Source organism: Anser anser (assembly GCF_964211835.1).
Source record: "Anser anser genome assembly, chromosome: 5".
Taxonomy (NCBI): domain Eukaryota; kingdom Metazoa; phylum Chordata; class Aves; order Anseriformes; family Anatidae; genus Anser; species Anser anser.
This window is the reverse complement of record NC_139725.1, coordinates 61915857-61940757: the sequence shown is the minus strand read 5'-3', so window position 1 is coordinate 61940757 and position 24901 is coordinate 61915857. Positions and strand designations below refer to the sequence as shown.

Sequence of the window (24901 nt, the reverse complement as noted above, 5' to 3'; positions counted from 1 at the left end):
CTTCCCCGTGCGGTTCCGGGAGCGGGAGCAATGGCGCCGTGACACACCGAGCGGCCCCGGGACGGCCGGGAGCGCGCCCCCCCCCCCCCCCCCCCCCATCCACCGCCCCCTCACGGGCAGCCCCCCGCGCCTCAGCCGCTCTCGTTGTGTTGCAGCCCTTCTCCTGCCTGGCCGCGGCCGAGAGGAGTCCCGGAGCTGGAAGCCCTCACGTAACGGCCGAAGATGAAGGTAGGCTGCCTCCCGGGCCGGCCCCGGCTCGCCTCTTCTCCTCCTCCTTCTCCTCCTCCTCCTTTTTCTCCTCCGGAGGTTTTCGCTTCGCTTCTGCCTCCTCTCGCCGCCAAGCTGAGGGGGGAGAGCGGAGGGAGCTCCAACCTGAAGGTCCGCACGGTGCCTGCGAGTTGTTGTCCTTCATGCTCCTGCCCCGAAATGCTTCCTGTACCAGCAGCCGCTGTTGCAAGTTTGCAAAACCACAGCTTTTGTCCTCTCTTTGCTGTTGCCGGTGTTGTTTTTTCTCCGTACGTAGCCTTAACTACTGCAGGATAACTCACAAAAGAGAGAAAAACTTTTCTTGCCTTCGCAGTCGAAGAAATAATAGCAATTAAAAAACAACAACAAAGCGGCGTCTTAATATTCCACGCTGATTTCCTGTCCTGATGGACGTTTTCAGCACGGGGGTTTTGTCCTTGTTTATCTGTTGCTACAAGCACGATAAAGTGAAACGTTAAGTAATAAGATCCAGATTAAGGAAAAAAAACACGATGACAAATATTTCTTTCTCTCAGAATGCAGAAGCGGCTGAACTTTCATAAAGGCGTTCCAAGAAAAAAAATAACAGTTAACAACTGTTTGAAAGAGCAGAGCAAATTTCTCTAGAGGCCTCCTTTCAGTCCGCAGGAGAAAAAAAAAAGTCCTATATATAGAATGGTACAGACTTAATTGTAGGTATTGGGATGATAACAGTCTCAAATGCTTTAAATAATCTGTGTCATTGAATTGCTTATAACTGAGAAAAGTGCAGCTATCTTTTGTACTGCAGTTCTGCAGCTGAAGTATTTTCCTTTTGTATGTTGTACGAGAGTAACTTGAATTAATTGTCATTCTTTCACATTATTACCCTTTTTATAAGAAGATGTTTGAAAGATCAATTTAAAAGTCTCAAAGATATTTCTGGGAGAGTAATTAGGCTGACAGAATCGGGGGTCAGCGTCACTATGTGAAACAAAACTTCCTGTAACTTGTTTGTTTGTTGTTTTTGTTGTTTTTTAATTATTATGGGAAGAGCAGTCTGATTGCAGACATTGTTTATCACTTAAAGATCAATAAGTCTCAAAGTTTAGATGGAAAATTAAATATATGGTGCTGTAGCTGTAAAAATAAATAAGAACTAAACTTTCTTCCTATTTTTTGTTTCTTAATAGGCAGCGGATGAACCTGCCTACCTGACAGTGGGAACTGATGTCAGTGCCAAGTACCGTGGTGCCTTCTGTGAGGCAAAGATTAAGACAGTGAAAAGGCTTGTGAAAGTCAAGGTAGTATGCTGTGGTTGTTGGTGGTGGTATTAAAACACTGTGTTGAAAGGGTTATTAGAAAAGATAAAAATCCTGAATATTAGGAAATGTTTATCAATTTAGTAAATGAATTTTAAGAACACTTGAATGCTGGTGCAGTTATGATTTTCATGTGTTTTTTTTTCATTTTTTTTGGGTTTGTTTTCCAGATTTTTGAGTTCACTCCTGTTTCAGCAGGAATGGGCTTAAAAATTACCTATTTGTGCTACTTACTTCCTGATCACGGTTGTCTTCTGTTTTGAATGCATCAGTTTCACAGCAATCAGTTTTGATGTTACGAATAGAGGCTTATGGCTTTACATGAGTAATGAGAGATAAGAGCAGATTCTTCAGAAGCAAAAATTACATTTCCTTCCAGCTGACGTTGTCAATTTTACTTAAGAGACAATGCCAAAATAAATCAAGGTTAGAATGAAAAAGATGGCAATAGCGTTTTCGGTCAGGTTTTAGAAATGTTTAGGATGATACTTGTTAGTTTTGAGCATCTTGCTGCCACTTCTAAAGTAGTGTTCTTTAGCTGTAGCTGACTTCCTATGCTAGTGTAGAACTGGCACTTAATACTCATTTACGTTTACAGGTCTTATGCCAAAACAACCAAAACAGAAAGTCATTATTTTGATGTTGTAGTACTGTTGTTAATGTTAATGTGGGAAAACAAAAATAAAACCTAGTTAAATAGAAGTTAAGGATGCAAAGTAAATATAGAAGTCGTTCTTGTACTTTGTTCTCTCAAATTCTTCCCACTTCGTACTTTCTAGTCTACTGTCCAGGATATGTAAATAAGGCACTAGTGACCCAGTAAAACTTACCACATAGAGGTGAAAGCTGCTTTTTAGAATGCATCTAAGTTTTCACGTGCTTTAATGCTTAGATCAAGTAGAACAAGCTATCAGTCTCTTCAGTTACATATATAGATCATATCACTTTATCAGAGTTCTTTTCATGATTTAAAAAGAAAAAAAAAACTATTCAGATATTTCAGTTTTTCCCCCGTTCTTAATGAGTACTTCTAGAAAATTGCAATGTTCTTTGAAATCTGTGTTAATGAGGTGCTCTGTAGGAAGCAATGTGCTCCCTTTCCTCGTGTGATATCCTTGATTTTTGTATCTGTTTCTTTGGTCTGAGCATTTAGATTGTTCATGGGTGTGAGTTTCTTTTACTCTATAGTTTTTAAAGCATTTAATATGCTTTATTGCTCCACGGAAAGAGTTGTAAGTATAGGAGGCTGCTCTGACTTGGTGGAAATTCTTGTCACTGTATCTCAATTGTAAAATAACAATTGAAGTTTTAGCAAGCTAAGCCTGATATTGTAATTAAGAGCGTGCGGGCACACCCCGGCGTACTTCCCAAGTGCAAAGAGTCCAGCAGTCTCTTCCTGAGTAGCAGAACTACCTGTATTTATCTCAATGCTGATAAAAAAAAAAAAGCAACTAAAAACTGCATGAACTGTGTTATTGTTTGGAACTCATAGTACTGCAAACTGCATGTTGGCATGCAGCTGCCATGTAGGCTGTGGTTGAATGATATAAAGAGGGAGCTAGATCACTGGGAATCTTTATAGGTAGAAAGGAAGTTCCTTGAATTTTTGGATCCTGGAAAGAAGTAGGAATTTTTGATTAAAACATGTTTGACACTTAAGTAGCTCTTTTTGCTATAGAAAATGGCAGAGAAACAGTTAATAACCATTAACATTAAATATTTGTTTTTAATGTTTCTAAATCCGAGTCTTTGCAAACTTAGGGATTCAAATTGCATAGGCTTATGTTGATTCTGTGTCATCAGTGTTACTCTCTCAAACACAGGATTTTAAATGGAAAAACATGGCTTACTTGCAGTGTAGCTGGTCCTTATTTTAATTACACTTTTACTGGTTCACATCTTTACCATAGAAACTTTCTCGTGTTTGAGATAGCAGAAATGGTGGTATTGTGGTCAGTTCAAAGATTTTTTTTGATATGTTTTAATATAGAGAGCTTTGTATTTTGGTTGCAGTTTAGTACTCAAATGATGTGTTGTTAATGAAGTGCTACGGTTAGAGAGAGAGAGAAAAAGCCCATTAATCTTCTGGTCTGCAGACCCGGTTCCAGGTATACCCTGGATTGCATTGATATTCAAACTCCCATCAAAAAGTTGATATACCTGGTGTTTGATTTGCCCTTTTTTTTAATTATGATATTTCAGGTTGAGTGTTAAGTGTGGTACTTGGGGCTTCCTGTGAGTAAAACCATCCATGCCAAAGGTTTTGCGTTCAATAATGTTTGAGTACATTTGTTTGATAAAGATCTTATTTTCCAAATTATAATTACACTTTCATATGCTTTTTATCTACCATTAAAAATAAGATACGTATTGAAAAGTTTATGAATATCTTCCAGGTGGTTCTGAAGGGGGATAACTCAACTCAGTTAGTGCAAGATGATCAAGTGAAAGGACCTCTAAGAGTATGTATACTGCATGCCTTTTTTTTCTTAATCACATCGTTGATTCGTAAAATAGAAAGTTTTGATGGTGTTTATCTGGGTACCTGATCTACAGAATTGAAATCAACAGGAGGTGGCCCTTCGCTTTCAATCAGATTGATTCTGAATAGTTAGCATCAACTCTTGTAATGTTTGGAGGCTGTTTATGCTTCTCTGTAGAATATTTTGTATGCAAACAATATCGCGCACACTGATTTTTCTAAACTTCTCATAAGTAATGGAGATCTTGATTCCATGAAGCTAAATAGAAGCCTGTTAGATAATAGCAAATATGATTGTTCTAAATGTGTTTTTAAAGTAGTTAATATATTTTATATAAAAATGCATGTTGGTGTGTGTTTTTATGATACCTAATAGTTGTCTGCCAGAACAGCTGCATTATAGAGCTCTTCATAGATCACCTTTTTTTGTATTTTTCTTTGTAGCTAATGCAAGAACACCAGTACATGTTGTAGGCTGATACTTAGATTCTGATCTAGTTGACGGTACAACAGTGAATAAACATGTTTGAATTTAGAGAGAATGGTATAAGTGTTTTAAAATATAAAAACTAGTAGAGATTGTATGCACATCAATAATAAAGTACCAGTTACTTTGATTGAATAGTTGAATATTTATTTCCAATTAGCTTTCTATTATTTCTTGTAAGTCATGCTGAAATTAGATGTTCCAAGTTTTTTACTGCTTTACTGTCTACTTAGAGTTCAGCTTTCACGCCTAGGAACCTTTGTTCGTACCAGCCATGTAACTACATTTCACAGAGTAACATATAGCTAAAATGCATCTTAAACAAACAAACCAGCTTAGTGGAAGAATTAATGCTTACATGAGTTTTACCTCCATTATTTGAGTTAGAGATTATATGTAACCTTGAGATGCTCCCTTTCACAGGTCGGTGCAATGGTTGAAACAAAAATGCCTGACGGATCCTTTCAAGAAGCTGTTATCAGCAAGTTGACAGACGCTAGTTGGTATACTGTAGGTGAGTAGCCACATGTTTTAATTTATGGCCTCTAATCTTTGAACAATGTATTTCTAATTATAGATAATAATGTAAGTAATTATATCCTGTGTCGTAAAAGCTGAGATTTTGGAGGGGACTTTGTCTTCCAGGTCTTGTTGTCCTTTTCCTTTTAAAATAGGATAGTAATTATTTGACGTTGAGGGAGGCTGTTGCAGAGATAATTGCAGAGCTCAGCAGTCAAGTGTTATTTGGCACAACGTCTGTATACTGAAGCTGGTTTCACTCACTGGAATTGAGAGCGTTTTTGCCAATTTTAAGACATAAACTTCAAAATTCCAGTTCTAGCTGAAAACTCGTGACATGTAATGAGTGACTGACATGCAAGCATTCTTTCACTAGATGCAATCTTATAAACATGAAAAACATTACTCCTACCAATAGCTTCTATGTCTTCTGAAGTTATTTCTCCATTTTGTGTAGAGTTGAGAGTCATGTTTTGTATGAAACGACAGCAGAAAGTATTTTTTTTAAGGAATTGCCTTTCAAAGAAAAGAGGATGTTCTTTTGTGACTTGAAATTAACCATTGGTTTAAATCATTAGCAAGTAATGAGTATATCTAAAGTAAAATAGAAAACAACTTTGCCTCTTGTGCTGAATGCTCATGCATTTCTCAGTTACTGAAACAAACCTCAGAATGCACTGTCAGTGAAATTTCAAAGTTGAATATGGATTTATTGCAAGAGAAACTTCATTATTTTCCATAATTAGTATCGCTCATTATGATATCCAGATTTTTCTGCAATAACTTTTAACAGTAGAATGACAACAGCCAGCAACACTCAAGTAATAATACTAGATAAGCAAATATTTAAAACCACAGTAATTGAATCAAATAGTTTTGCAAGTACCTGGCTGAGAGGAAAAGCTGTACATGATAATTTAGTCCACTGCTTTTGAGATAGGTACTTGTAAATTTAAATTGGTATTTGTTTCTTCTTACTAGTAGTGTTATATATAGAATCTATTCAGGTTTTACTGCATATGCTTCAGTACCCTGCTGAGGCATCCCATATAGCATGACGTGTCGATTATTTTGATTCAGTAGCCCTTTTTTCTTTTCCTAAAGTTAGAAGGAAGGTATTTTCAGTAATCCAACCTTTCCATTGCGGTAGGCGAGACTGTGTAGTCTTTGATGGGATCAGGATAAGACTCACAATCTCAATAGAAGTAATTCGGAAGGATTTATCACTACGTGATTATTATTATTGCACACTTTAAATGTAAGCCAGTTCACTTACCAGTTGACAAAGCCCCACTGCTCTTTGCATATTCATATCATCATATATCATTATCTCAAATATCAGGAAGCACTTCTTTACTGTGCAGGTGAAAGGGCACTGGCACAGGTTGCTCAGAGAGGTTTTGGAGTCTCCTCTTTGGAGATCTTCAAAAGCCTCCTGGATGTGGGGTCCTGCGCACCCATTCTCTGGGTGGCCCTGTTTGAGCACAGGGTGGGACCAGAAGACCTCCAGGCCCGCCAACCTCAACCATGCTGTGATTCTGTAATTTTCCTTCAAGGATATACCACTACTATAAAATTCTAGATTTAGCTTTAAAATTGTAGTGTGTGTCAGGTCAGGGGGAAAAGGCAGGCTTATTTTGGAGTGCAGATTTTAAACCTGCTTGGCTTTGCACTATGATGTAACATACTTAGTGAAGAGCATTGGACCTTTTCTATATGAGACTTAGACTTTCACCGTTCAGATCCAGAAGAGATAAGAAACACGTTTCTTGCACTAATAATTTTGTGGTTAATGAATTAGCATTTCCATTTTGAAACTTCTCCTTATTTTAGTTTTAAATAGCATTTTTTTTGCTAAATCTGAATTTGAACTGGAAAATTTAAATCAGTAGACCAACCCTCCACATTCCCACTTCAGTGATTAAAAATTATTGATACAAATAATTAAATTTCTATGCCTTTTTACATTTGACAGGTGAACTTCAAATCCCATGTTTTGGGGGGGTGGGTTTTTGTCTGTTTTCTTTCTTCTTTTGAGCAGAACACTTCTGTCAAAAATCTTTACTTGATGAGTGGATAATTTGAAGTGTGAATACATACTTTGCCTTGTTTTAGTGGATTGTTGTTTAGATTTAACAAGTTTTTCAACACTCTACAATAACAGATAAATCATGCATGTCGTGGTTTTTACCTTATACATTTATTAACTGCTGTTTCTCAGAAACTCGAAAGAACGGCTTGATTTATTATCCCTTTTTTTTCCCTGAAGAAATATCTTTTGACAGCTAGAATAGAGAAAATAAGGTCATATGTTTTCCCTATGCAAATGTATTAAGACTGCTAGGACTTTGTCAAAATTTGTAACTGTTGGGAGTGGAAGGGGATTTAAGTAATTCTGTGGTAAGTTAACATGCAGTACTGTAGTATGGCACATAAGAGTCTATATACCTTTGACTACAAAAATACAATTGTAACGCACTGGAATTGTATTTAGATGTTAAGAACATTTTTATGAGCAGTATGTGGTGGCAGGTTTATAGGTATTGAAAGCAGAGGTAATATTTTCCAGATTAAGCAGATTATGAAATACCTGTATCTTAATATCTGAGTATCTTAATAACGTGGTTACTTTAACTTTTAAAGTTGGGGAAATGCTCTAGCTTGAGTACAGAAACACTGAGGTGTGAAAAATAAGCCTTGTTTTTAGCCCGTTTCTCCCATTGTATCTTTGTAGAAAGCTTTGGATAGATATTGAGTGTATGTTTATGTTGCTGTCAAGTAAACAGAGTTGAATTGGTTCCTTTTTAATAGATGGTGGCCATACTGCTTGGCAGTCTTATTGACGGATTCAGTCAAAGCTAAAAGCTGAAAGGAAGTGGATTAAACAGCTTTTCCAGTTCGAGAATGTTTTCTTGAATGCGGTCAGGCTTGAGTTGGAAAGCACAAGGGAAAGCTTGCTTTTAAGTAGTGCTTTTCCTGTGCTATTTATTTTCTGTTTTATGTAGCATCTCGTTCTCAGTGATTTAAAAGTAGTCTGATGAGGATAGAGAAATCAGTAATAAATACTCGTTAATAAATAAATAAATAATTTGCTGTGGTCGGCTACTTTGTCACCAACATAACAAGAGAGACACAATGTCAATAAGTCTATTTTAACAGTACATCTCCTGTCTATTACTGGTGTTCTGCCCAAAATAAATCAAGGTTTTCTTTCTTTGCTAGCTGCCGTGGAATTATTTCACCTATTATTACATAGTAATGGTGTTTCTGTAGCTGTTTAGTCATATTGAAATTTTCAAATGTGATGTGGAAATACCTTCAAAATCCAGCTCTCTAAGAGCTTAAGTAGGTACAGAATTATAAGCAGGTAAAGAAACAAAATCTGTTTGGAGTGAAAGTTTAATGTCTGGAAAACTCCATCATGCGTCTCTGCCCTCTCGTCTGCTCAACAGAATCTAAAAAGGGATGACAGTAATAGCAGTTTAAGTTCTCTGAGTAACAAATGGCTCAGTTGGATGTTTTAATCTTTTAAAACTTAATTATTTTAAATGAACTTACTTAAAATTTTTGAAGTGCTGCCTTGATGCTTTTGAAGTGCTGAATATTTTACTAGGTGATAATTATACAGCATTAGAACAGTCCATCAGATCTGTTTTCAGTGGAGCCTTGTTTGAATTGCTGCTTGCTTAGTGTACCATCTACCCGATTCTCTGTTAATCTGTAAAATGCTGCGGGTAAATACTGCAGTAATGTCTGAAATAACTTTAAAATAAAAAAGAAAGAAAATGGGCCACACCTAACAGAGTGCATGGTTATATTTTCCTTCCTTAACCTTCTCTGGAATCTTAGAATTGTTACCATAAGTTCAGAAAACAGAAACCCCCGTGTGTAAGTTTGTTAAGGAAGTACTTTTATAAAACTTTTCAGAGGTGAAAGCAATGCGGTTTTTATATAAAAGTGCAAAACAGTATTTTCAGGAAGCATCTGAAGAGCTGCTGTTAAATCAACCCTTTTTTCTTGTCTCATCAAAACAAGTATCATCTTTCTTTTGACAAGGCTAAGGCCAATAACATGCGTGTGCTTAGATCTCTTGTTGAGGATGTGTAATTTAACCATACCTACAACTTTAAATGGAAGTAAAAACAGACCAAATAACGTTGTATACGTACAAGCCTTGTGCCTTGTCTTTTGAGAGATAGTCATGGAAAAGTTATTCTGAAGAAAGAGAAAACGTTAGTTAAACGTTAGTTAAATCTCAGTTATTTTTCCTCTGAAATGAAAAGGAAATAGGAAATTAAAAATATTGAGGGGCTTTTGCAGTTTCTAGCAGACCTTGCTGTCCGTAGTAGGGCTTATATACTGGTCAGAGTGCAAGAGAACATGATGTCTTATTTCTTTGAGAACTATGGTTTTCAGGCAGAATATTTTATTATAAATAGTAAACTATTTCTCTCATTCTTTTCAATACCACATGAGTATGCAAAGCCAAAAGGGTTTTCCTCTGGCTCTGGTGCCGTGTTGTACATCGACATGGCCCAGCTTTGGCTGTGCTGTAGGCTGGGCACCGCTTCTGAGACCTCCGTGAGCCCCTGGCTCCTGCTGGCGCCGCTCTCCAGGCTCGTGTGCTGGTGGTGGTGGCGGCGGCTTCCTCGTGGCGTGTGGTCGCTGCAGGGTTCGCAGGGAATGCTGTCGGCTGAGGGAGTGAGTGTGCTGGGAGGAGTTTGGCACCTGATGCTCGTCCTTGTGCAAGTTGGGTTTGGGGTGGCACGAGTTGCTGTGGAAATGAAGTACAGCGTGAGCCACAGGTTGTGTCACCCAGGGGTATCACGCTTAGGAGGGCAGGTGACAGAGATGTCAGGTGGTAAATATGTTCTGTGGGTTTTAAAAATTCCAGTTGACAGTTCTGAAAACATTTTTCATAAAATGAGCTGTGATGTCCTAGGACTTGCAGTAGCAGGAGAAACAGGAGCTGTCTATCTGTAGTATTTTCCTCACCTGTTGTTGAGTGGGGATACTTCTACTTAGAGGAAAAATTCACTTGGTCCTGTCTCCACTACAACTTGAAGCTCCTAACTTGCCCTATTCCTCTATGAAGGGTGATAAAAGCTATCAGAGCCATGACAGACACTTGATTTTATCCATGCCAGAGTCCTGCTAGTTTGCCTTTTTGTAACATCAACAGCACGCTTCTCGTAGTATGTGCACAGCACAGGTCATGTTTGTGCGGCCAGTTCGACCAGTCCGTCTTCCCTGCATCCTGTTGAGTACTACATCCCAGAAGCATCACTTCATCCTCTGGCTGTGTGTGTGTCATCCCGGAATCCTAAATGACAAGTGTGGCAGGGAAACTGTCCGGTTGTCCCCACCTAGCTGGTGCTCCGGACTTCTCTCACCCACCGTGAGTTTGCTCTTTCTGTCTCCAAAATGTTGCTTGGGTGGATTTTGAAGAAATCCCATATTTACCTGGAATCCTTCTGTGGGGCGTATCATGAATTTAGTGTATCCGTGGCACATATAAAACTGCATTCGTTGCTTTCTGAAGAAGCTGAAAGGAGAAGAGCAGCACCATGTTTTGTACTCGGACATGTTCAGGAGGTAGATTTTTTTTTTTAAATCTCTTTCTGTGTTACAATAGTAAGATTACTGTAACATCTCAGGAAAGAAGAAACAGTTTCAGGCAGTAGGTTTTTGTGAGGTGATAGTTTTATATGAGTACTCTCCAAGTTCATTCTTCTGTGCCTTCAGCTGTATTTCTATACGTTTCTGCAAAGGAACTGAAGCTCATTTAAAATAGTTTTCCTTAAAAAAAAAAACACAAACAGAACACTGAATTCTGTAGTCTCTACGGTAGCACAATACTCTGCAGCGTCTTGTTACAAAGATGAATCATTGATTAGTGCAATCCTTGGCTCCAAGGTCATTCAACAAGTATTGCCTGAACCCTGGTACTTCCTATATTGTTTCCATGGTTGAAAAACAAAAACTACGGAGCTTTCACAGGTTTGTGGATGCATTCGTGGATAGCATCTCTGGTAGCTCACAAACTATTATTTTGTCAGGCAGCAAGTGAAAATAAGTAAGTGTGTGCAGTGGCACAGGAACAGTTTCTACTTGTTGGTGTGTGCCTTTGTTGTCTTGGTAGACTTAAAGGTTTTTCAGCGGGAGGGGGGAATGAGATGAAAGTACTTGCTATGCTGTATAGAACCTCTCCTCCTTTGGGCAACAGCAGTACCAGAACTTGTTGGATTTGAAGTCAGCAAGCAGATGCAGCCTTGAGGGTTGTTTTCCATATTCTCTCGTCTATTACAAGACTGCCTTGTTCTGGTAAGACTGATGGCTCTATGTACGAGTAATATTGTAACTCTTATGAGGATGTTATCACTAGTCTCCTGCTTTGTTCTGCTTTTTCTCTCTCCCTAAGTAAAGGAGAACAGATGTTGAGACAGCATCTTGGTGAGAAGAAGATTAATATTATTTTTGTTAATGGCATATGTAGGCACATAAGGCCTTCTACACTGCTCATCCGTAGCGTGTGGAAAGTTACACTGTTTAATGCATTTTGGAGGTACTCAGTTTTTAATCAACTGAGAAGTACTCATCCTGGTACTCCCTATATTTTTTGCACAGTTGAAAACCAAAAAGCTACAAAGCTTTCACGGGGTTGTGGATGTGTTCATGGATAGCATCTCGGATAGCTCACAAATTACTAGCATTTTGGAAGCATTGCATTGATTCCCAGTGGAGAGTTGTGTTTTTCTGTCATAGCTTTGGCTTGCCTAGGCTTCCACAAGCAGGAAAAAAAGATGATTTCTGTTAATTTACTGTTATTATTGACAAGGGATGCAGTGAAAGTTTGAATTTTTCCATTTTGTTTCCACTGTTTAAATATGCTCTGTATGGAGCATATTGAGCTCCAAATAGGGCATCTTGGGAACGGAATTAGAACAAACATTATAACAGGGACAGTTCCTCCAGGCTGCGCTGCTTAGTCATCTTTTTTTTTCTTTTCTTCCTTCTGTCGGTGTTCCTCATTAAATAACACGTATTGGAAGAAAGGCCTCTTGTCCAGCTTTTCCTCTTGTCATCCCTACTTTGTTAGATTGACTCTTCAGTAGTAGGTTTAGGTTCCTGCTCGTGTGTGTCGTTCTCTCTCCAGATGTACATGCTGCTACACCCCATCGCCACAAGTACGTGCCCGCTTCGAGGTTAGGCAACAGTGGTACGTAAAGGGCTTCTGCTTTTTCTTACTTGCGTCTTTGGAAGGACAGGATTGTAAGTTCCTCTTCTAAGATAAATATTGTGGCCCTGTAAATACGTCCTCTGATGACTAAATTACATGTGTATGGAGAGAGAGCTCCCTGTCTTCCATCCCCATTTCCATCCCTCCTTTACACAACTGATTCTGTTCAGTAAAGTCTTTCTCATGGAGAACAACCTGTAGAATTCCTGCTGGCAGAGAATTTGGAGTTATAACAACAACTTGTTTGGGAAATGATAAAGCATTAATATTAATACAATTAATTTTATTATTATACAATATATACATATTGTATAAGAAACTATATTGTATATATATTGTACAATATATATAATTATACAATTAATACAGGTCGTTCAACATTAATTTATCATTTTTTAAATTTGTCTCTTTGTTAATAATAAGCATTTTAACTAGAGTTAAGCACTTTTACTTCTGGGTGTGGTTTAACAGTGGAAGGAATTTGGAGCTTATAGCATATCCTGAGTGCATTAAGTTCTGCCACGACTGCTGTCAGACTGTCAACGTACTGAATAGCCAAAACCACTCTGCTGTCTTACCTACTGCTCCTATTCATGAAATCCCTAATATACCATCCCATACGTTGAAAAGACAAGCACCTCGGACTTGCTTTAAAATGTCGTGCAAAAGGTGGCAGTAATATGAGCAGTACTTCTTGTAAAGTAGAGTTTTCATAAATAGCAAGTGAGGTGGAAACCACAAGGCCTTTACTTAGTTTTGGAAAGGTATATATATTAAAGGTGCTAACAATATCGATGCGTGGTTCTGGTTACCTTTTAAGTAAGACTTAAATACTTTCACTAGAAGGGAGGGAAGTTTAAAGTAGCTACAATTACAAAATATTTCATTTATTGCAGTTAATTTGTGAGACTTGTTTTGCTTCACTTTAGAAATTCAAATTATATTTTTATATGGAAAAATGGTTCTTTCCTTCCTCTGTTGACACTTCATAAAACATGACGGCTGATTTGGTTAAGGAATTCTTCCTCTTTCTGATTTTCTGTAATGTACATTGTTGTTCTGCAAGGATATTGCCTTGCTCTGAGTTGTCCAACCATGTGGTCAGTTGCATGTGCTGTTGCATGTGTCCACAACATAAATTGCTGTAGAATGAGCAGAGAATTTCTTAGGTATCTAAAAAAATCTTGTATGGTCAAAGGAAGTTTCATTTTGCCCTTGAAGCAATTAAATAAGCATGGCTTTGAAACATGAAAAATGTTAGGGCCCTCTCATGCCTTGTCCTCATTTTGAAAATTGTTTCAGTTTATGAATGGTTTGCTTGATTTCTTCGTATACTATGCTAGTTTTAATTAAATAGAGCTTCTGAAAGTGGGGAGAAACTATGCTGATTTTTTTTCTTCGCTGTCACGTATCAGATTCTGTTTGCGGTTTCCAATAAAGTTACCTGTTTCTAATCCCCAGACTTCTGTCCCCTAAAATTTGTGAAAAATGAGTTCTGAACGTGTTTGGTAAAGGATAATGATGATAATCTGCTTTTAAACCTCTTTAGACCAATGAGAAATGACAAGCACTGCAGGGTCCGTAAAATATTTTTGTTTTGTTTGCTGTTTTTTTTGAACACCCTAAAACTTAAAATATCCTGATGAAATACTGATATCAAAGTATACGTAGAGAGATCATGAGTGATACATTTGGATTGGGTAATGAAACTCAAACTTCAAAGGAGTGGCACACATATATATATATATATATATATATATACATATATGTGTATATAGTGGCATATATATATACACAGACACATACACACGTGTTAATGTACAGTGCTGAGAGGAAGGCCTCATATTTTGTTTTCCCTTTTAGTGCAAAGTGTATCAGCGGTGGTTTCCTGAAGCTGTAAACCGAACTAGAGGATTTTGAGAGTAGTGTATTGACACTGGGGTTGACAGGTCTTTGTGGTATCTCTGTTTTAAAGTTTTCGAAAAGATTATTGACTAGTATGGCTAATTAGGCTTATAGCTATCTGCTGGTTTTAAAATATTATGGTTTTGGAGGGGAAAAAGTTACTTGCTTCATGTTTGCTATATTATGGTTTAAGCCATTAAGATTATTTGGTAGTGGAACATGTCACAGCAGTATCTCTACTCTGAAGATCTAGGAACCTTAAAGCTTATCTTAGCTTTAAGGTTCCTGTAAGTGGAACTGAATTTGTGCTCATACCTTTTTATAGCTATTATTGTAGTATTATTCCAGTCTAAGGATTCAATCTCAGATTTTGAGAATGTGGCTATTCTATTCTTTTTTTTTTTGACAAATAAATTGTTTTTCTTGCTGTAACCAAACTGTTCCTGCTAACAATACCCATGTATTCCATATTCCTGCTAGATCATGGGATTTCTTATTTTTTTTACTGGAAGTCAAAATTATCATATTGATAAGCACAACAATCTTTAAACTTTATTTTTAAAAAAAAAAAAAAAGAGGTTCACTACTGGACAAAGCATGTTTCAAGTAGTTTAAATACAGAATTGTATTCTGCACTTTGACCCGGACAAATAAACTTTTACCTTACTGGAATGCCAGACTGCAGCCACCTGGTCTCTGCTCTCTGCGAAGAGCTTGTTTGTGTGGCTCAGACAGAGGGGTCTGAACCAGAACCGAGGGATGTAGGACTGCCAAAACATCATGTGCATCTTAAAATACAAACTCTTTCTGTGACTTACTTAAGTTAAAAGGAATATTATTGCTGACTACAAATTGTAGGTACCAAACCATTTAAAAATCTTCAAAATAAAATTTGGGGTAGGGGTGGGGAGGATGGGGAGGGGATTAATATCTTTTCTTTCCTTCTCTTAAAAGAAATCTTTGTGAAAATGTTTTATTTAAACCTACTAAATAGTAGATGTTTCTTGGCCAAAACTCATTGTGTCCTAGCCTTCTTTTGCTGCATGTTGTAAATTAATGGAACTTCCTTTGACTTACCCTGTTCTGTTAAAACTCATGTTTGTCTGACTATTCTTTCTATACTTTTTCTGAATCGGTTAGATGTACAGTTGCAAGTTTGTAGTACTCTCAGGCTGTTGGTAGCACAGTACTGACAGTGTAGCAAAAACTATCACACTTGGAATTCTTTCCATTGATTTGTCTTTTTGAGGAGTCGTTTGTAGGAAGAGAAAGAATTAAAATGAAGAATGTATGGAATAAATGGATAGGCTAAAAACAACAATCGTAAAAAAAAAAAGATTGTTACGTAATAGTAACTGGTGTGCAGCCAATAGCTATGTTACAAAGAAGTGCAATGTATTGATAAGTAGGACGTCTAAATTAGACTGAGACTGTTGCCTCCAAAAGCCTTACTTTGAACTGACTTGAATCTCTTTGTGAAAATGTTATCTGTTCTGAGACTGAATCTTGAATACCACCCTTCCTTTTGTTTGTGAACCAAAGAAACATTAAAATGAAGGTCTTTGAAATCATGTTTTAGAGAATATTCTAAATCGTGACATAAATAGTAGCTGACTTGTTTTGTCAGCTTGGGAAGGAGATCTGATCATCTTCTGCCATTGTGTTTTCTTGACTTCATTCTAGTTTTTGATGATGGTGATGAAAGGACCTTGAGACGAACTTCATTATGCTTGAAGGGAGAAAGGCACTTTGCAGAAAGTGAGGTAAGACAATGATGGATATACTTTGAAAGCTAAGTAGTACAAGCTTTTTTTTTTTTTTAATATAATAAGAAATTGCAAATTAATTTTGTTTTCTCTTTATCCATGTAGACACTTGACCAGCTACCACTAACCAATCCAGAGCACTTTGGAACCCCAGTTATTGGGAAGAAATCTAATAGAGGAAGGAGATCTTCTATTCCTGTGTGAGTAGTGCTCTGTTGCTTTCCTTTCCTTTAGAGTCCTTTGCTAAAACTGTAGTAGTACCATTGAAGCTGTAATGGTCTGAAAGCTTTATCGTGCAAGCTGCTTGCACACATTATGGACTTAAGTAATTCAATTCATTCAGATGTGTTCATATCTTAGCAGTAATTGGGAATTGATGTTTTTTTCCCTTTTAGTAGCCTTCAGAACGTTTATACTTCTTTCATATAATAGGAATTTTTGTCAAGATACATAGGATTTTTAACCTTCTTTATACTGTGCAAAGTAGGAAAAAAGATGCTTTTAAATTTTGAGGGTAGAGACTATTTATCTTTGTTTCATATCTATACACAATCAAACCTGATTCATGCCTCCAATTCCAACATCTGCTCTTGCAAAATGCTACTTCTTAGAAAGAATTTCTACCAAATTCCTCTAAGTAAGATCACTTAATATTCAGGAATATTTCAAGCAATTTCAGCTCTTAAAATTCTGTTTGTGAAGCTTTGCAGAAGAGCAAGAAAGATCTGGCTGTAAGCTGTATTTGCTCTCAAATGTTAACTTCAGTTGAAAACTTTAAAATACCGTGTCTTTTAATAATTCAGTACCGAAGATGAAAAGGAAGAAGAAAGTAGTGAAGAAGAGGATGAAGATAAAAGGCGTCTCAATGATGAATTGCTTGGCAAAGTTGTGAGTGTGACTTGTAATTCTGAGAAGTCAGACTGGTATCCAGCATTGGTAAGTGATTTAAAGCGTTGACATCTCTAATGTCATAGTACTTAATTTATTTTATTTTTACAAGAATGTCATCTGACTTGTTGCATTGTTCTTATAGTGCTTTTCCTGGATAGGAAAGTTTGCAGAATTCACAACTTTCATAGCGAAGTTGTGAATGCAGTCAGGCTAAACTCTGCTGCTTGTATTCTCTAAAAATCCGAATATTCTGCAGTATCTGTGAACAGTAGGAGAGTAAAGATGATCATTTGTGTATAACTTACAGTTTAATGGCTCTTAAGTCTTTCAAAACTGCACATAAAATGATTGGTATGCAAAGATATTTTTCTACTAAAAATAGAGTAAGTTAGGACTTGCACTCCCAGGCAGTTAAAGAGCAACTAGGTTTATGAGTCTTAAGTGCAGTGGAATTTTTATCTTTTTGTGTTTAATGATTGCCTTTTTCCTTAGACTTGCATTTTAAGTTGAAGTATTAGTTCCTTTCATCCTTACATTTACGTGAATCGCTAGTTTCTCTAGCTCTAGAAATTGACAGTCAAATAAAAATAGCAGTCAGTGTAGGATACAGATGTTCATTGCTATTGCTAACAATAAATATATTTTGAATAAATTCAAGTGACTAGGCTTGTACTGTAAAGACAGACACTTGGAGATTGCGTGTAAGCACAAAAAAGTTTATAGATATATATATCAAAAGTTGCTTTCTTTAGTAAACTTTTAGTAGACAGCTTTAGTATTCAATTTGTTAGACAAGCTGAATATGCATCTTCTGTCATCCATCAGGGATGTGCGTATTTTAAATTAAAAAAGTACTTGGAATACTAAACAGGCAGGTTTCGTTCACTAATTTTTACAGATTTCATTTATGTAACTGAATATACCATAGTCCTTTGTTTTGAATCTTGATTTCCTTAGATGGAAAGGGCCTGGCTTTATAGCAATCTTCCAACTTAGTTTAACATTTTATTCCCTACATAAATCTAATATCAAAAGGTAATGAACTAATCACTGGCTAGTGGTCTTCCCTTCCCTGAGAGAACATAATGATGTAATGTAGGGTGAATAGCTGACACTTACTTAGCCAACTATACCACAGTTAAAAACGTGAAATGTGGTATTGTTACAAGTGTTCTCATTGCTGTATATCCCTTCACTAACGGCAGATTTTAACTTTACGTGGTTCCAGGCAGGGGATTAAGTTACGTAGAAGCCGTGTACCTGCTGTGTTCTTTGCTAGCTGAGAACCGGTAATGTCTTGTTGTGGTTTGGGGATGAATTCTGCCTCATTGGAATGGGGTGGCACAGCTTCCACTGAATTCTGGTAGATCAATCTGCATTTCATGGTTTTTGTCCATACATGGTGTAGAACAGAACATAAACGTGTTTGTGGTAATACAAATACTGCAAACACATTTTTATCACATTTTTAGACTTCTGGAGATGATAGTGCTGTGAAATAATGAAATCTGTACTGGTTTACATTATTCACACCCAAGAAAAAATTGCTACTTAGCTATCAGTTTGACTGCTTAAGATCAGATGCTGGTATAAAATAAGTGGGTTTGTGACTTTCCATTTTAAATAGATGCTTTAAACGGTTTTTGTACGAACACGAGAAAAAAGCTGAGTGCATTAACAGGATTCCGTGTTGTCACCCCTGTAGAGTACTTTTTGAGTTTACAAATGAAATAGTAAACTTTTCTAGCTTGTACATGACAAGTAGAGTAAATAAATAGTTTGTGATAAACTGCTTCTTGAAATTTGTTATTGTTGGCTTTAGTAATGCATATTGTAGTACGTTTCTTTTCTCAGAACTGGTAACTATGATAGAAGAAACAGGAAAACAGCTATTTTCCTGCTGTCAGTCCTTTCAAGATAAGCTTTTTTTTTTTCTTTTTTGCTTAAAAAAAGTGTTTTATTTGAAACTTCAGGTTGTATCTCCCAGCTGTAATGATGACGTCACTGTGAAAAAGGACCAGTGTTTAGTTCGATCCTTTGCAGATTCCAAATTGTAAGTAATAGCTAACTTTTATTAGACTTACCATTTTTTCATTTTTTTATAAGACATTACTTCTGAAGATGTTAACATTTTTTTTTCCAAAATTTCCAAAAGGGTGCAATTTTGTATGTTGTTGCTTGTAGACTGTTGCAGTTTCTTAGTGAAAAGTGCAAGCAAATGGCTTACCACTTAAGGGCTAGAAATATTGTGTGGTTTGAGAAACACACCTGGTTAATGACTGATTTCAATTCAACAGAATTGAAATACTTTTTTTTGTTAACCCTTGTCATTCATAGTTCAACTATTTTCTTCTTCTGTGTTCCCCATCTTACCCTTTACATTGTGTTTGTATTACAGATTGGTACAGTTTTGGTGTCTTTAAAATTAACAAATTCAAAAAAACCAGATGTTAACCTTAAGTATTTCCTGTTCTGTAATGTGTTTGTATAATTTGTGATTTGGTTCTAACAATTACCCTGAAAGTCTTAGTTATTACAACTTTACAGGCCCCTGTTGCAGTGGTTTCAATATCTGATTGTCCCATTACCTTGAGTGCCCAGATACACATTGCTATTTAAATGGCAAAAATAAAAAACTTTAAAAAAAACTACTTTTTTTTTTTTTTTAAAGTAGTGAATGTAAAGTAACTGTTTAATTAAAATGTTTATAGAATCTGGACCAAGAGTTCTGGGAAAAGAAAGAAAGGTCCTTTTAATCTTACCTTTTCCGTTCCCTCTCCATCCACCCACCCCACCCTCCAAAAAAAGGGTGGGTGGAAGGAGGAAAGAGAGAAAGAGAGAGATGCATGTTACTTAAGGAATAACAAATTCAAAAGAATACCAAATCTGTTTTTCAAAGCTGTTTCCCCTTATTTGTCATCTTCTTTCTAAAGCATTTCTAATGCATCTGTCTCAACATATTGTAACTAACATCCTTGGTGAAGGCCACCTGTCACCCCCCTTTCTCTCTTTCAAAGTGAACAAGTTGTGATTTTTAATAGTCTTCATGTTGACTAGCATGTGAGGTTTTGGTTACTGAAACACGTTTCAGGTAGCTGAAGGCTTTATTCAGTCTGGCCTCTTAATGTAGACTTGTATCATCAGCCTTCTAGATTCGTATGGTTCCTTAAATACCAAAGGTAGAGTGTTATTGGAAAAACCTGCAGCCTTGCTCTGTTTTACTTTTCCCATAGTATTATGGCTTTAACTTCAGAAAATGGTGGCCTCCAATTCCTGAGGTTTTACTCCAGTTTTTCTGAATATAGTGAAAGAAGAAAAAAATCTTATTATAATAACTCACTAGTAAGGCTTTCCTTGCAGGTTGGTTAGCATTTCTATTGTAGTAATTCAGTAACTGAATATTTATTATAATTTTAGAACAAAGCAGCTTCCGTATATTTTGCTATAAAAGCACTTTTTTAATTTAAAAATAAACATCAACCATGTATCAGTGCAGATATGTGAGTCTGGCTTCACTGTTCTTTTGTGCTACTCGAAATGCATTTTGAAAATGGAGGGTTTGGTTCCTTTTAACTCAATTGCTATTTTGGGTAGCAGCTGTTGAATGGTGTGAGCATTTTAAATCTGGAAAGTGTTTTCAGCCTATGTCGGGTATTTTAACTTTTCAAATTTGTGCAATTTTTTTTTTCTTTAGATACAGAAACTTTACAAACTTTTCTTAATTTTAAGAGTTCTTTTAGTGTCTGAATTTCAGAGGAATGTTGGAAACTATCCTGGTTTTGAATCTTATATTGTGGCTTACAATGACAAATGCCCTACACATTTATTTGTTAGGAGCTTGAAAGCGAATAATACATTTCAAGAATTTTTAGAAATTGCTATTTTTCGAAGTCAAACACTTGCTTTACTGTGTTTGCTTTACTGTGTTATGAAAATAACAGAACCTTCTTCTTTTTTCAGTTACGCAGTAGCAAGAAAAGACATCAAAGAACTAGATGCTCTAAACTTACCAAAATCCGAGTCCTCCCCTAAAAAAGGTAAATTAGAGTAAATTCTAGATTTACAAAAAAAAAAAAATCATACAATAGTAATTTACCTTTTGCAAATTAGTAACCACATGTTGTTTTGAGATGAATGCTCTTGGATATTTCGTAAACAATTTTAAATGTGACAAATTAGAGAAACTGTGGATACAGCTGCCTTATCAATAGAGCAACTAGTAAAAGTGTTGTTTACTTGATTTGACTTTCTTCTTTTGTTCTGCTCCAAATTCATGCAAATTGAAGAGAATATTTTGAAGGTACAGTATTTGAAATGTCATTAAACAATGGAATATTTAGTTACCTCTCCTAAAACCACAGTTTTGTGCTATAGCTCAAAATACTTTGTCTTTACGTGAAAAATACCCAGGCATCAAGGTGTAAACTTTATTAGAATAGCCTCTGTGAATAGCCTGTGATTAATGTTTAAGAGTATAATTACAGAGGTTGGTTTTTCTGAATGCTTGGATGATGTGACTACAATACTCATGTTTTTAGTGAGCTTGTAAAAGGCCAGATTCTCACCTTAATATACATCATTCTTAAAATTTTAGTGCTATTCATTCCAGTCGCACCTCAAAACATAACATTTTTTAAGGAAAAAAACTTAAAACATGTATTAAAAAAAACAAACCTGCCACCAACGGTTCCTCCATTTTGAGTCAAGGTGTGGAACAGCTCCTTTACAAGTAAGGATTTAACATAATTCAAGTAAGACAGTTTGAGGTGGTTTTGATTAAGATTTCCCATATATCTTACTAACTATTTCAGAATACCGGAACTTCAATGCAGTCAAAAGTTTAAGGTAAATTGAAGAAAGGATTGTGTGTTTTTTTTTTTTTTTTTTTTTTTAATGCAAAACACAGTTGGCTGTGAGGGACATTGAGAAATGAAATGTAAAAATGGTTTCAAGAAGAGAGCAGACAAGTTTGTAAAGGCTACTCTTTATCAGCAGCTGTTGAATATGCTGTTAAATATTTTATTCTCCAGCAATATTGTGAATGGTTCATTGCAGTATGTCCCTCTTTTGGATGCTTTTCTGATTCTTCTTCATTAAATAATTTGGGGTATTCCCATTGAAATATGATATATATATATTATATATAATATAATATTGAAAAATAATTTGGGGTATTCCCAAGTTTGACCTCTCCCCATAGCATCACTTCCGTATTCATTATTTTTTCTCTGTTCCAACGCAGTTCTCTTAAACAAATTATCTGTATATCTAAACTTTAAGATGCAAATAACTTGTAAACAACAAAGAAATTTATGGTACTTTAGCTGTGATTTTTTTTTTTCTTCATAGCTTTATTCCAGTATTTGTTACTTTCATACAGAAACAGAACAGCTTCACAGTTGCACAGAACATATGTGAATAAGTATAGGTGATTGTCTTTGCTGTGTAAATAAACAGGTGTAAAACTAGTGTTCATGAGGACATATGCCTTGAAAATACAAATGGATATTCTCGATCTAAGCTCCTTGACTTACTGGTACTTGATTTTTAAAATTTGACTGTCTTGAAATATAAAGCATGTAGACTGATCTTTTAAAACTGAAGTACCTACTTTATCATTTGGTTTAAGTTAACATTGAAATGTACAAGAACATGAAATTCAAAAATGCTTTGTGATTATGAATACTTTGGATAAGGTAAAAACAGGGCCCTTTCTTCTGCAGGGCTACAGGAAGCAAGCACGTTTCTCAACACAAAGAGTGTTCCTCGGAACTGGAAAATGGACATAAGTGAAATTATGGAATCCTCTAGCAGCGATGAAGAAGGAGCTACGGCAGAAACTGATGAGGAGGAAATAAAAAGAGAAGAGAAAAACGAAGAAGTAATGGTAAGTCTGGACAATTTCAGTCATTCCTCAAAGGTAATAGAGTAATGTGCATGTCCAACATTTTACCCTCAGACTTACTCACTTTGTGTTTTTAGACCTATTCATCTTCCCTTTGCTCCCATCCTCTTTGTTGGTACTTGTGAACAGTGGCAGATTTCCTGCTGTTATCTGCTAGGTAAAGAAGTATGTAAAGTAAAGAAAAAAAAAATCAAGGCGGAGAAGAGTGATAGAAAGAATCTGGGTGAAAGAGAAACATGAACAAGAAATTGACGCTGAGCCAAATAGTAGTAATTATAGTATTAAGTAAAAGTAGCTTTGTATTTTTTCTTCTGTAGTTCATATGTAGTTTACATAAAAAGTAGCTTGTTTCTGAAAATTAGTTTGATAAAAGGTCGAATTAAACCACTGAAGCAAAAATAGAAGCTTGACAAAGAGTGAGGTAGCGCATAATGGCTGTTAAAGCTATTTGCTTTCTAAGACACTGAAAGCAGTGCAGTACTTACCTTTGTAAGTGAGTCACAGTGGGTTTTCTTCTGAACATTACAGGTTATATTACAGGTTAGGAATGGGACAAAGTGGATGAATATTCTGGTTAATGTTCAGTTGAAACTTATGGTAAAATGTTTTTCTGTGTTGGAATATTTTGAGTTGTTCCTTTCTCGTGAAGGTTTCATGTCAACAAAATGTATTTGCATATTTTCCTTTCATTTCTTCTACCTGTTTTTAACCTTGATGTTAAATTTAGAAATAAAGTGTGTGTGGAGGGGGGAGGTGGGGATGGGCAGTGCATCCTCGGTTGTGTCTGGGTGCATTTCTTCGCGTTTTTGGTAATTTTCACAATGCGCTTGGCAACGTTTGGTTCTTTTCTCTAGAAAAACACGGCGAAGTTTGTCTTCCGAGGAAGGTCAAATATCGTTTCCCTTTCACTTCCCCTGTAGTATGCGGTTTGTCACAGCGAAAACAGAATGGCTGTTCATACTTGGAGGCTGCCTACGGTGTTGCCTCAGCAACACTCTGTTGGTTTCCAGTGAGCATGCTCGCCCGGAGAGGGAAGATTTAGCTGAGCCTTGGCCGCCCGCCAGGGGAGGCTTGCCAGATGCTTTGAAATGGGCTGTCTCTTTCTTTTTTTTTTTTTTTTCCTTTCATGTAATGTCTGATTTTTTTATATGGAAGAGAATGTAAGTAATGCCGTGTAACTGCGGATGCCGTGCAGTGCGAGAGAAAGCAAGCAAATATTTGGAAGGCAGGCTGAAATTATGTCCAGGCACTGGGCAGATTAGATAGAAAGGAAATAAAAGCATTTTTACGTTTGAAAGAATGCAGCTCATAGGTAAGGACGTTGTGTTTTAATCGGTGATGTTAACATTTTTGTTGAGAATGGGGGTTTGAGGTAGATTTTACAGCTTTCTGATCTGTGAACTGTCTGGTGGAGCATGCAACCAGGGTAGATCTTTCCACGTAAAAAAAGACAATAAGAATCTATTTTTGGTGTTAATTTTGTGCCTTAATAACAGTGTTCTGCAAAATGGAGTGGATGTCTGTATGAAAATACTGGTCTGGTTAGATAAATGCAAGGCTAAATGTGTGTAGAATATAAAAAACCTTTGGGTTTTTTCCTCTGTTTGCAGTGAAAAGGACTGAATAGGCCACATTTTGCAGGGTGTGAACTGTTGCAGTCTGTACTGGTCTGTTTGTATTAACATTGGCTAAAATTGCAGAATATCAGGCACTAAAAATCAGGGATTGCTATACTGGTTTTCTAGTATTCGTTTTTAAAATCATTTTTCATGGCTATTGCATAAAAGTGCTGTGTGTTTCAAACAAAGAAGGGGGAGGGGGAGCTTGGTGGCTTTTTTTTAAAGAAAAAAAAAAAAGCATTTCTATAAAAGAAATAGGGATATTTTTAAGGAATAATCTAAATGTAGAGTAGTGAAGCGAAGGATTCCAGACAGGTAGGTGTGCTGTTAGGAAAAGCTGTGGAATCCATTAATTCCAGGTGACAGGCAGAGATATAAAAATAAGGTGAGCATCTTCATGCTGAAGCTATGTAGCAGGGGATAGATATTAATCTTTATAGACTGTCAGAGCAGAACTGTCATTCTGGCCCATTCAATCAAATTCCTGATTCAACTGTTACCATACATAATCTTATTTTAATTGTGGGCCAAGCTAGATAC

The 24901-nt window shown here is 36.4% G+C and overlaps 1 protein-coding gene across 1 annotated transcript in view; it reads left to right on the top strand.

The window, feature by feature from the left end:
- ARID4A (AT-rich interaction domain 4A) overlaps positions 1–24901 on the top strand; it is a 48547-nt gene that overhangs the window by 373 nt on the left and 23273 nt on the right. Inside the window, exons 2-11 of the mRNA XM_083837168.1 lie at positions 156–228; positions 1419–1529; positions 3944–4009; positions 4940–5030; positions 15864–15943; positions 16052–16146; positions 16750–16882; positions 18811–18890; positions 20798–20874; positions 22561–22724. Of these exons, the coding sequence (XP_083693294.1) occupies positions 223–228; positions 1419–1529; positions 3944–4009; positions 4940–5030; positions 15864–15943; positions 16052–16146; positions 16750–16882; positions 18811–18890; positions 20798–20874; positions 22561–22724 (903 nt within the window). The 5' untranslated portion in view covers positions 156–222. The remainder of the gene's footprint in view (positions 1–155; positions 229–1418; positions 1530–3943; positions 4010–4939; positions 5031–15863; positions 15944–16051; positions 16147–16749; positions 16883–18810; positions 18891–20797; positions 20875–22560; positions 22725–24901) is intronic.